The 13300-nt window shown below is 32.8% G+C and overlaps 1 protein-coding gene and 1 pseudogene across 7 annotated transcripts in view; both read left to right on the plus strand.

The window, feature by feature from the left end:
* Nucleotides 1-13300, plus strand: part of PPP1R9A (protein phosphatase 1, regulatory subunit 9A) — a 281612-nt gene that overhangs the window by 153499 nt on the left and 114813 nt on the right. For all 7 annotated transcript variants that reach the window (XM_012720896.1, XM_012720898.1, XM_012720899.1 and 4 more), the window contains exons 3-4: nt 2143-2275; nt 10852-10972. In XM_012720896.1, the coding sequence (XP_012576350.1) occupies nt 2143-2275; nt 10852-10972 (254 nt within the window). The remainder of the gene's footprint in view (nt 1-2142; nt 2276-10851; nt 10973-13300) is intronic.
* Nucleotides 4038-4787, plus strand: LOC105853210 (annotated as a pseudogene).

A 13300-nucleotide genomic window follows, 5' to 3' on the forward strand; every position in this document is an offset into this window, starting at 1 on the left:
TATTTAGACATGTAATTGCTTGAGTTGACAAACCCTTTGCATGCTTAAATATTCATATTTCAGTTTAATAGTTAGCATTATTTTCACCTAGTATTTGACTTTTGTTATAACCTTATTATGGTTTATTTTGTTGTCCAAAGATTTTAGCATTGATTTGTAATAACTCCTGTTAGTATCTCTTGGATTTGTGGCTTTGTTTGGAAGATTCTCTCTTGGTAACTAATTAAATATTGGTTCATATTTCCTTTTGGTAACATATAGTTTATAATTAAACAGAATTTAATTTTTGTCAGTTTTATGAAGTAAGAATATTTTTCATATATAGATTTATTTCATTCTTTCCATGCTGTATTTGAATGACCCACCCTACTTAATTTGAACATAAAGTTGAGGAGTGGAACAGAAAACAGTATAAAAACAGATCTACTCTTGGACCAAAGCTGCATTGCCTTAATAATGTTTTATTATATGTTTTACTATCTAGTAAGATCTGTTTCCATCCTTGTTTTATTTTTTAAATGGTTTGTTTACATGAAAAGTGTGGGTAAAATTTAATATTATTGCTCTGAATTAGAACAAACTAACATTTATAGTAATTTAGGAACATCAATGTCTTTATAGTATTAAGGATTTTATTCCAGGAACTTTGTATAATATACTTACTCAAAGCTTTTTGTATTGTTCAGTTATTTGTTACAGAGATAGGTATACCCTGGCACATTTGTAGTCAGTGATTTCTAGATATTTTATAACTTCTGACTTTTGGGTATACTTTCTAATACATTGTTTTATATATTGAATTTTTAAAATTCTGTTTCTTTACTGGATTCATATTAGTTCTAATAGTTTTTCACTTAAATCTCTTGAATTTTCCAAGTAAATAATACTATAATCTGCAAATAATGAATTCTGGCTTTTCTTTTTCAATTATTTATAGTTTTTTCCTTTGTACTCCTATAACTTATAATACAGAGCAAGCTGAAGATGAAAAATATATTATTAAATCTTTGCTTTGCTGCAGAATAAAATTATGTCTTTTCTTTAGACATAGTAATCTGATTCCTAGAAGCCTCAAAACTTATTCACACTACCATTTCCCAATATGTAGCATATATTTTTTTGTTTTATTTAATTTGAGACACCCTCAAATGAACTTTCTAACCCAGTCTGTTATATCAAATATATCAAAAGGAATATTCAATAAGTAATATTTTAGGGTCCTGAAAAAAAGTCAGGGAGTTGTAATGTATTTGAAAAGATTTTCCAATACTTAACTAAACATATATACACATGAATACTATGTGGTACCAGAATTAAGTTGTGTTACAGAATGAATGCTACTGAAATCCTTGTTTTGAAATCATATTCACGGGCCTGTTAGCAGAAGTAGACAAGTAGAAGTAGCTAGAAGTAGCAGACATTAATGAAGTAACTTCCAGGATGCCACATTGCAGATCCAGCTAATGTTTCTGTATGTACTATAAAAGTTTGCTCTTCTAGGCTTGTTGTAGTCTCCTTAACTGTGTGTTGCAAAAGATAGATATGTAGGTAGGCAGATAAAGAGATGGACAGGTGGATGGATGGTTGGTTGATGGGTGGATTTTGAAAATGCATTCCTTCCTTCATACTTACTAATTTTTTAGGGCATAACTCAAGCACTCTTTCATATGAAATTCTACCCTTTCTCAGGAAGATGAATAAAATTCATTTGGTATATTGCTCTGTTATATTAGTTTGTTGTATGTAACTGTACCCGGAGGTGACCACATAGCATGGCAGACCTCTCCTGGCCCGCCCGCTGCTTCCCTCAGCAGTGTACTTCGTTGATCTGCCTGTTCTGCACCCCACTCTGTACCTGGTGAATCCTCTCACTCTCCACATCTCTGGCCTGTATCCCAGTTCTGTATGAATAAATAAATAAATCTTTAAAAAAATGGTAGAATGACTCATATTTTTAGAAGTCTAAGTTGTTTTTCTTTCTGATTCAATTTTCCTTTTCTTAATATTCAATTGATTTTAAAATGAAAGTTGTTTAGAAAAAAAATAATGTAGCTTTTTCAATTTATACTGAAGAGATTTTTGCCTTTTCTTTTAAAACAAACTTTCATTGATTATCATCATTTTGTTGACTTCTTAATACAGGTTTTCAACACATACTCCAATGAAGACTATGACAGGAGAAATGACGAAGTTGATCCCGTGGCTGCTTCAGCTGAGTATGAACTTGAAAAGCGTGTAGAAAAGTTGGAGCTCTTCCCAGTGGATCTAGAGAAGGGTATATGAACTCTACAAGATTTATTTTGTCATAATATTGCTATATTAATAATACAGAAGTTATTTTCCCTCAGTACAGACTTTTCTAGAGTTAGATGAAGTTTTAATTCTCATGGAGAATCTTATTTATTAAATTTCAAAAATTGGTTGATATGGGTTCTGTACAGATGGCACATTGAGAGATTAGCTCCCTTCCCCGCCCAACTGAAACCCACCTACTTAGTTGGCAGGGAAGGGGGCTTACAGGAAGAAGGTGTGAAGAGTGGGCTAATATTTTGTGGGTGCATTTGGCAAGGATTGGTGAAGGTAGAGCCCAGAGACAGTTGCTATAAGCAAGAACTTAGGTGGTTGTGTTGTTGTTTTTATTTATTTATTTATTTGGATTGAGAGTGGTCATATAAATAGATGGCTAGAGTCCAGATGTTGTAGCTATGGGGAATGCCTAACCTTCAGAAAACACTGCCCATTAAGAATGAAGGCAGTAGAATACTCTCCATCCCTGATAGGAAAAGCCTAGAACAGTGGTGAGAGCAGAAGAAGAAGGCCTTCCTGATTTCTTTCCCTGGAATGATGGCTACAATAACTGGGAAACCACAGGACCAGAAATGGCCATATTTATCTTCATCTGGGAACTGGATTATAACCCAGTGAACTGAAGAACTTCACAGAGCAGAAAAAGTAGAACAAACACACAGCAGTTTGAATAACAAGAAACAAACAGAACCACTAAAGGTTATTTAAGTATGAATTAAAAGACATTCTTAAACAAATTCAGTGTTAACAGAAATATTGGTTTTAAGGTTGAAAATTCCAGTACAAGAATTGAAGAGTAAAGGAAGTTTATTTTTGAAACTGACATTGATAACCAAACATCAAATCTAAGAAATGTGCCAAATTAATTCTCAAATGATGTAGTGAAAATCATGAAGGAAACCCAGTATCTAATGGTAGGCAATAGAAAAGGAAAGTCAATGGAAGACAGACTATCAGGTGAATAATAAAAGAAATTTTTCTGAGTTGAAAAACCTGAGATTCATATGTGAAGGTGTTCAGTTAATTGGCTGCAAGTGAGGGGACTTTGGAAAAATCCCCTGCTTAAACATAGCCTACGAAAAAAGTTCTAATCTTCAAAGATAAAATGGGGCTCTTACACACGACTGGGCAAAAGTGAAAACAGATGCAAAGATACTTGCAAAGACAAAATCAGGACATTAAAAGTGGGGACACATGTAAGTTCGCATAATTGTAAGAAGAAAAAGAATGAAGTTCCAAGGATCCTTATTTATCCCAGAAAATATTTACCTATCCAGTTGAAAGAAAGGAATTTGCTGTTAAGTAAGGATTTAAAGAGCATATCACCCACATGCTTCATGTGAGTAATTTACTTCCCAATTAGCAGGGAAGAAAAGAATGGGTAGCAACTTGATCAAAACAGGAGAATAAAGAAAAAGAACTATAAACTTACACAAGAGTACACAGACTAAGCATAAAATTGCTTGGATGAAAAGAAACAGAGAGAGTACCAGGCCTTACACCAAAGTTGGCTACTGAATTGTTCTCATTAAAAGACACTTTCATGGTAGAAGAGCCGCGCGGTGGTCCTGTGTGTACAGCTTCCACAAGAGGGAATCCTAACCGTCGCTGTCATGGTACACTGCAGTTGCGCGTTGTTGAGAAAGGGTTAGTGCACTAAAAGGCTCCAAAGGAAAAGACTGTGAAATTCCTATACCTGTAGGAATCTCAGTAACTGATGAAAATGGTAAAATTATAGATTCCCAAATGCTGGAAAATCTTCTTTGTTAAGTCAGATTTCTCATGCAAAACCTGAAGTTGCAGATTATGCATTTACAACATTAAAACCTGAACTTGGAAAGATTATGTATAATGATTTCAGATATCAGTGGCTGATCTTCCTGGTTTAATAGAAGGAGCACATATGAACAAAGGAATGGGCTACAAATTCCTAAAGCATATAGAAAGAACCAAACAACTACTTTTTGTTGTCGATATTTCTGGTTTTCAGCTTTCTTCCAAAACTGAATACAGAACTGCCTATGAAACTATAATACTGCTTGCAAAAGAGTTAGAGTTGTACAAAGAGGGCCTTCAGACAAAACCTGCACTTCTAGCAGTTAATAAAATGGACTTGCCAAATGCCCAAGATAAATTCCATATACTGATGAACCAACTCCAGAATCCTAAAGACTTTTTACATTTATTTGAAAAAAATATGATTCCAGAAAGGACCATGGAATTCCAACACATCATTCCTATCTCTGCAATTACTGGAGAAGGAATTGACAAATTAAAGGACAGTATAAGACAATCTCTAGATGAACAAGCTGATCAGGAAAATGATGCATACCATCAGAAACAGTTGCTTAATTTACAGACTTCCAAAACAATATCTTACAGTGAGCCAAAAAATGTTGCTCAAAAAAATGTTGCTACTAGTCCCAGAATGGATATAATTTAAATATATTAAAAATTATTTTGAAATTGTGTTCATTTAAAAGTTTTTCCACAGACATATTTTTTGAAGGTTAGTTCCTGTTGAACTTCTGATACACATGCCATCATGCAAGAACTGTACTTTTTAAAGTTGTTCTGTATTTAAGTGTATCAATAGTAAAAAAATTTGATATATAAACTAATATAAAAATTAGTTTATAATTTCATGACCAATCCACCTATAATAAATATCCTCCAAAATACTTGTACTAAGACATGTCCAGTGAGCTAATTTTTTTAAATTATATAAAAGAACTCCCTAAAACATTGTTGGAATGAATAACTACCTTTTGTTGCCTATGGGTTAAGTCTCATGCTATCACCTACATGGCCCTGCTCCCCTTAGCAGTGTATTTCAGTAAATTGTCTGTTCTGCTCCCCATTCTGTCTCTGGTATATTCTCTCACTCCCTGAACCTCTGACCTACTTCCCAGGTCTTCTATGCAAAAATAAAAATTAAAAGAACACACACACACACAAAAAAGACACTTTCATGTATGTGAGTGATGCTTAAATTTTTTCTCCATCTAAAAATGTGAAAACCATTTTTAGCTCATGGCCCATAAAAAAACAGCTGGATTTTTCTGTAGTTCATTGTATTGCATATACTAGAAAAAAGTGAAAACAATTCAAGTATTTAACAATGATAGAAAAGTCTATATAAAGTGTACCATCTGTATTCAATAAAATATTACTCAGTAATAAAAGTGAGACAACCTTTATTTCACATAGCAGGAGGCATTACCCTTGCAAACATGAAATTGAGAGGAAGAAGATAATAGCAAGTCAAAAGCAGACAGTTATATAATTCATTTCATTTACATTTCAAAACCAGGAAAAGTGGGCAGCCAACCTTCCCAGTCTTACCTGCTGCTTCCCATAGAAGTATATCTCAATAAATCCGTCTTTTCTGATCTCCTTCCTTCAAAACAAAAAGAAAGAGCCAGAAAAATAAAACAGCATGTTTTCTAGAGAAAATAAGTAGTTTTAAAAAGTATAATTAAGAAAAGGAGGGAGTATTTCATACAATGTGAAAAATAATGATTATATGGGAAGACTTTTGCTATCAGGAAAGGCTCTTGTAGACTTTTTGGGTTATTGGTAATGTTTTGTATTTTTGTTAGGGTATAGATATTTGCTTTTTAAACACAGTCTTTTGTGTCCTATGTTTCATAATAAAAATTAAGGCAGGAAAATTAAACTAGCAGAGAAACCATTACATTATTTTTTTAGATTTTTTGAGGAACCAATTGCATACTGGTTTCCACATTGGCTGCACCAGTTAATATTCCCACCAACAGTGTACAAGGATTCTATTTTCCCTGAAGTCTCACTGAAATCTATTATCTCTTGTCTTTTTAATAACAGCCATTCTAACAGTTTGACATGATTATCTCATTGTTTTGATTTGCAGTTTCCTCATGATTACCCATGTTGAGCATGTTTTATATATCTGTTTTTCTGCCCACTTTTTAATCAGATTTGAATTTTTGTTATTGGTTTGCATAAATTCTTTATATATATTGCATACGAATCCCTTTTTATCTATATGATTAATAAAAATTTTCTCCCATTCCATGGGTTGCCATTTTATTCTGTTGATGATTTCCTTTGCTATGCATAACTCTTCAGTTTTTATAGCTTTTTATAGTTTTATTTATTTTGCTTTAGTTGCTGTTGTTTTTGTGTTAAGTCTAAAATGTCAGTGGCAAGACAAGTGTCAAGGAGCTTTAGCCCTTAAATTTCCTTAAAAATCCTTTAGGATTTTTATTAATTTCAGGTATAAATTTCAGTCTTTACTCCATTTCAAGTTGATTTTATAGAGTAAGGGTCTAGTTTTAACCTTCTGCATGTTGTTTTACAGCACCTTTTGTTAAAAAAATATTCTTTTCTCATGTATATTATAGACTCCCTTGTAAATTAAGTGACCAAATATATATATATATATATATATATATGTAATTTTAGTACTGGAATTTTCTTCAATTTCTTTGATCTATATGTCTCTATTTTTGTAGAACACATAGTATTTTGTAATATAGTTTGAAATTATGAAGCATAACACTTTCAGCCTTATTCTTTCTTTAGATTTTATTGGCTATTTAGAACTTTTTGTGATTCCATGCAAACTTTAGGACTATTTGTTCTATTTCTCTGAAAAATATTGTTCTAAAGGCTTGTTATTTGTGTATAGAAACCTAAATGTGATAGAAACTATAGCTAATTATACCAGTAGAGAATTTTGTTGTTATATTGAGAAACAATATTTTAGTTAAAATCAGGACTCACATTTGCAATGTTCTTTAAATGCAATAATCCATATAAACAATAGAATACAAAAGATGAAAATATATACACATAGTATATACAATTATATATGTATTATAATACACTAGGTTATATGTTATATAATATACTTTATATGTACATAGTTATATATATATGTATTATACATGGGGTATATTATAAATATATCCATTAGATACAAAAAGCAAAATATGCATAGAAAAATCACACTGATTTTTACTATATTAGAATTGCAAACATCATTGGAAAAGATGAAGTCAGATTCAAGCACATTTAATTGAATTAAAAAATTATTTTTTTTACCTCTGTAATCAAATTAAGAGCTTAGTAATGAAAATAGGTATAGTAGCACCAAAACAACAAAAATAATTCTTAAATTAATAAGAAAATAAAGAATTTATCTGTAAAAAGTACATCTATTTGAAAGATATAATCAAAACAAATAGAAAGATATATTATTGAATGAAAGGACATGCCATAGAAAAATTTCTCCTATATGCCTGGTGCCTATAAATGAATATAAGTATAATGCAGTTCAAATAGAACTACTATCAGAATTACATTGGAAGAGGGAATTACATAATATAGTATTACAGTTTTTGTGGAAAAATATAGACCTAAGAGAAATATGAAAAAGAATGAGAAAGACGTTGAATTCCCAACTATGTAAATACAATGTAAAACCTCTATAGTCAGAATGAATTGTATTTACACAGCAATTTCAGTGAACCAAAATAGGAAGCCCAGGCAAACATGTTAGTAGGTATGAGCATTTAATATGTGTCACATATGATGCTCTAATTGAAGTAATAGGGCACTTCCCCAGTTATTCTGACACAACTTAACATCTACCTGAAGAACAGAAATTGTACACCTTCTGTAGTATGATATAGAAATAACTATTATGCATGGATTAGATCATTACATATTGAAAGTAAAATAAGAGAGATGTTTTGTGGAAAATTTATGACATTTGTCATCATGACTTTTATAACAGGAAGGTCTTATACAAAACAGAAAAACAGAAGTCATAGAATAGAAGATGGTGCAATTCAATCATACAAAATGTTAAGCTTTTAAAAGCAATCTTGTCAAACAAAGCCTACAGATAAGTGAAAAGCTAAAGGACTGAGAATATTCATTGTAGACAATATGGAATTAATATCTACAACATGCTAAGAAGCTTGCAGATTACCAAGAAAAAAGGGGACAGTTAAAACACAGTAGGAAAACTGGCAATTTATTGAAGAGGAAATCTGATGCCGGTAACAAGTGCAAATCTCATTGGCAACTAGAAATGTTAGTTCCTAATCCAACATGAGCTTCTCTCCTCATGAGAAAAAGTAAGTTCTAAGTTCCAGAGTACAGCAATAGCATTTTCCATTATAACACAGGCTCAGTATTTTCCATCTTTTGTCTTTTCCTGACTGCTCTGCCTACTTAATACTCTGCCTGTGTTCAGGAGATTTCCTAGAGAGGAAAGAGGTAGCTTCTGGGTACTTGACATCTGGGTACTTGGCAGGACAGCTCCAGGGCTCAGAGTACTTCACTTACGTGGTGCTGGATTTCCTCCATGCTCAGCACATTTCAGAGAAAGCTGTATACAGAAATGGATTGATGTGTGGTTCCTGTGGGTTGATTATATACCCTTGCTTTAATTGTCTTTCACTTACACCCTATCTTTCAGGAAGTCTACTCTGGAACTGAGGATGACTTAAGCTAATAATTTCCCACAGTTGGGTTTTAAGTTCTGCTTTCTGCAAATCTGAGCAGTTTTCCAGTTGGAGCAATGAACAAAGCTATGGAAGAAAAAATTTTTACTGAGGTCTGAGTTCAGGCAAGGAAAATAGATTTAAAAGCTAAGACAATTTTCATGCAGGATATTTACAGGAAAAAACTATTTAATGGTATGATACTTCAACAGATTCCACATTTGAGAGGAACCTTTTGAATATACTGTAGTGAGTGTGGGAAAGTTTCACGCATAGTTCCATATTGGCTCAGAGTGAAAATTAATGACAAAGTGAAACTCCTCTCTATGCAATGATTGTGAGCTAGAATTCAGCTAATGTGTAATATACACCAGAGGTTTCATATAAGCAGCAAACCCTATGATTCAATGTGAAAAAGTCTACAGCTATCATCTCTTAACATAAGAACAAACACACTGAGGGGAAGAATGTATATGGAAGTAAACACTATGTGAAGATTTTCAGTCATTATTCATCCCTTCATAAACATGAACAAATTTATACTCTAATGAAACCCTGTGGATATATGAACATGGGCAAGAATTCAGCCATACAGCTAGACTTTATAAACTCAAGAGTATTCATGTGGAAGAGAAGAAACTTTATATATGTGCCCAATAAAGGGGGACCTTCAACACAGATGTAACTTTCATGAGCATGTGAAACTTCCTTTCTGGGGAGAATGCAATGAACTGTAATGAATGTCAGAAGGTCTTTACTAAGAAAACGTCCTTTGATGAACATGAACATCTACACCAGAGAAACCATCAGAATGAAATAAATATGGGGAAGTCACATGCAAGCAAACATTCTATATGTAAAGAATGAAGGAAAATCTCCAGTGTTCACTCATACATTAGTCAGTATTAAAGTCCTCACCCTGGAGAGTGGAAGTGCCTGCAGCTGGGGATGAAATCAGACAGTTCACCCAGGGAGAATACTCTGTGAAGCTTCTTTCAGCACACAACTCAGCAAACTGGTCACTTTTGCCAAATGACATACTTTTCAAACATAGAAAGATGTAGTATTATAAACTGTACTTAGAAGTACTTAGGCAGAAGTTGGTGACGAGTAATAATAAGATGAGCTCTAATCAAAAGGTTATTAAGTTGAGTTAAAAGTTATTGCTAAAATTCTTTTTAAAAGTGTCAAGCATATACTGTTGAGTATATGCACCAGTTTTCCTTTAATAATCCATCACTGTTGATCATCTGCTATCTACTTTTAACATGTTTGTGTATACACACATACACATATACACATTCATGAAAAGGACAAGAGGAAATGTGAATAAACAGATCCTTTATAAATGAACTGAAGAATGTGTTTGTCAGTATTATTCACAGGAGCAATTCAATTAAACAAAAGTGAGTATCAGTGGAGAAATGGTTGGATTAGTTATCATATTGTAACACAATGAAATATAACTTTGCAAGTTGATGTTTGGTAGGTATCATTGAATTAGAAAAGTAATCTGCTATTTGATATCAACCAAGTAGGAAAGATTGCAAATTGTACCTATTTGTGCACATATATGTAGTGACTGTTTCATGTGTTTATTTGCTTGTGTGCTAGGACAAGAAAGTATTGAAGGACACATGCCATAAAACTATATAAATAAAGCGGATATTCCAGATATTTTATGGTCATGTTTCTTTAAAATATTATATATATGTGTGTGTGCATGTGTTTATGTGTGCTTTTGTGCTTAAAACACTGTATTATTTAGAGCGGATGTGTTCTAAGGCAGATTAATTACTCAGTAATCAAATTATTACCTTAGAACCACTATGTGTAGCTGTGTTAAATAGTAAATGTGACACACATTTTGGAGTGGTCTTATTTGGCACCCTTGTTCCCCAGAATAGAAAACAGTTTGCCTACACCTATACATCATATGACTGATCTATAAAGAAGAACAAAACTAAAAGCTGCAAATAGGCTTCACCAACCAATGTTGGGCTATTGTAAAACGTAGATTTTTGCATTGTTTTCCTTTTTTTCACAGATGAGGATGGACTTGGTATAAGTATTATTGGAATGGGTGTTGGAGCAGATGCTGGACTAGAAAAGCTGGGAATATTTGTCAAGACAGTTACAGAAGGTGGTGCTGCCCAGCGGGACGGCAGGTAAGCTAGTAATCTATAGCTGAGAGCTAGGAAGCTCCCTTAGGGATTTCTTTCAATAATACCTTTCTTCATTTGATTTTTTAGGCAAGTATTTCAGAAAGTCTCAAGTGTAGAAAATTTGATGACACTTGAATTACTTGAATTAGGCAAAATACCTGCTTTTTTCAATATATGTTCGTATGTGTAAACAGATGGGTGGATGTTTTACTTATGTGTCTACTTTTGTACCTATCCAGTAGTAAGTAAACACAAACACGAATGTACATAGTTTAAAAATATGTACCATGGGCCCTCCCTGGTGGCGCAGCGGGTTAAAACGCTGCACTGAGAAGCTAAAGCCACTTCCACATGAGTTCGATTCCCGCCTGCCCAGGAGGTGACCACATGGCGCGGCAGACCTCTCCTGACCCGCCCGCTGCTCCCCTCAGCAGTGTACTTCATCATCTGCCTGTTCTGCTGCCCACTGTCTCTGGTGAATCCTCTCACCGCCCCTGAGCCTCTGGCCTGTACCCCAGTTCTGTATGTACAAATAAATAAATCTTTAAAAAAAAAAATATGTACCATGGATAGCAGCATATAGTTTTACTTAGGAAATAGCAAAACAAATGTTCATAAAATGACACTTTTGGAAATGACAGCAATAGAAGAGGAAATATGAACTGTAACTTTGCATTGAAGGTGATTCTGGAGCTCACTGTTTCTCAAAAATGTGTTCTGTCTAAAAATGCCAGTTCTTTGTCACCTAAACCTATGGAATTAAAATTTCTAGGATGGCGCTGGTTGTTTGCACTTAAACATTTGTATTGGATGATTCAGCTACATGCCAGAGCATGAGATAATCATGATTTTATAACTTACATCATCTCAAGCGACTAGTGTCTTTGAATAATTTGATTAAAGCTTACACTAGGCTTTTAATACATTGGTTTAGAGCTGAAGCAGAATGTTGGTGATAAAAATAAAAATAGATCCCAAAATACGAGTGTTCAATTCAAAGAATACCCCTTATTCTTTAGAACATATAACTGGCTTTGAAATTTGTCAAAAAATATATATCTCTGTGTGTGTATATTTATTTATTTGTGTATATATGTGTGTATGTGTGTATACATACATACATATGTGTGTGTATATATATATATATAATTTAACCTCATCAAGAAATATTGAATAGTAAATTATTTTCTGAATTTCTGGAAAGACTCACAGTAGCATTATTCCTTTAAAATTCTAAAAGTACTTATTGTTATACAGAGATATTTCCTGAAAATTTGATTTATTTAAATAGACAGTCATACCTTCAGGATTGTCTCTTTTCGTGATGTTATGAGCTACCACTTAGTATCTTCATTTGTGTTTTCATTGCACTTGAACAGTGAAGGTTTGAAATGAATCTTTTCAGTGAATGTTCAGCTGACTGTGTTTGTCACATACTTAAAAGAAAGTGGGAGGTGAATATTTTGTGTTTAAAAGTAATTTATTAACAGTCTTCTTCCTTTTTAGATTAGTTAAGAAAGTCACCTTAAATTGCATTCAGTGAATAGCATAATGAAGGTAGTAAATATTCCCCATTATTAATTTAAAACCTTACAAGTGAGCTAAAATGTGTTTCTCAAATTTGCATCGTGTCTCTTTAAGGTTTCATGAATAAATTAAAAGTTATTCTAAAGTGGCAAAAATAAATCTTATTATTAGTATTCTAGTAACACTAAACTATTATGAACCACCCCTCTCAAATAAATGGACTGCAAAGACTACCCAAAATACAATTGATTAAAAGGCCAAAAAGTAGAAAAAAATGCATTCAGCATATTGCCAGTTTCTGTTGTTTTAAACTTAGAACTATGTTTTTTGGTCACTTGTTAAAAAAATTTGAGTTGACTTGTTATATAGCTTCATTATTTACACTAATATGAGTACTTTGCTTATCAGTCCCAGTGTGCATTTCCTCAGTCCGAGTATTTACCCAATACATTAATGTTGCTATTAATATTATAATAGATGCTTAAAAATGATTTCAGTGAATATATTAAGAAAGGTAATTGGTGTAATGAAGTAAGCAAACTTTTGGGGATCATGTGATCAAGAGTCTTAATTCCATCCTATCTACTTACCAGCAGTGGAATATTGGTTATATTACTCAATTTTCATGTTGTCTACATTGGAGAGGTATTATCAGCATTAAGTAAATTTGTGTAAACAAGAAACTGACCCCAGTGATTTTTGGATATGGAACTACTCATGAATGAAGTAGAAGTAATCTTGGAATTTAGTAAAAAAAAAAAAAAAGTTCGGGAAAACTACAGAAAAATATATAAAATATACATA

The sequence above is a fragment of the Condylura cristata genome, unplaced genomic scaffold, assembly GCF_000260355.1.
Source record: "Condylura cristata isolate star-nosed mole 26May11 unplaced genomic scaffold, ConCri1.0 scaffold00005, whole genome shotgun sequence".
In the NCBI taxonomy this organism is placed as follows: Eukaryota; Metazoa; Chordata; class Mammalia; order Eulipotyphla; family Talpidae; genus Condylura; species Condylura cristata.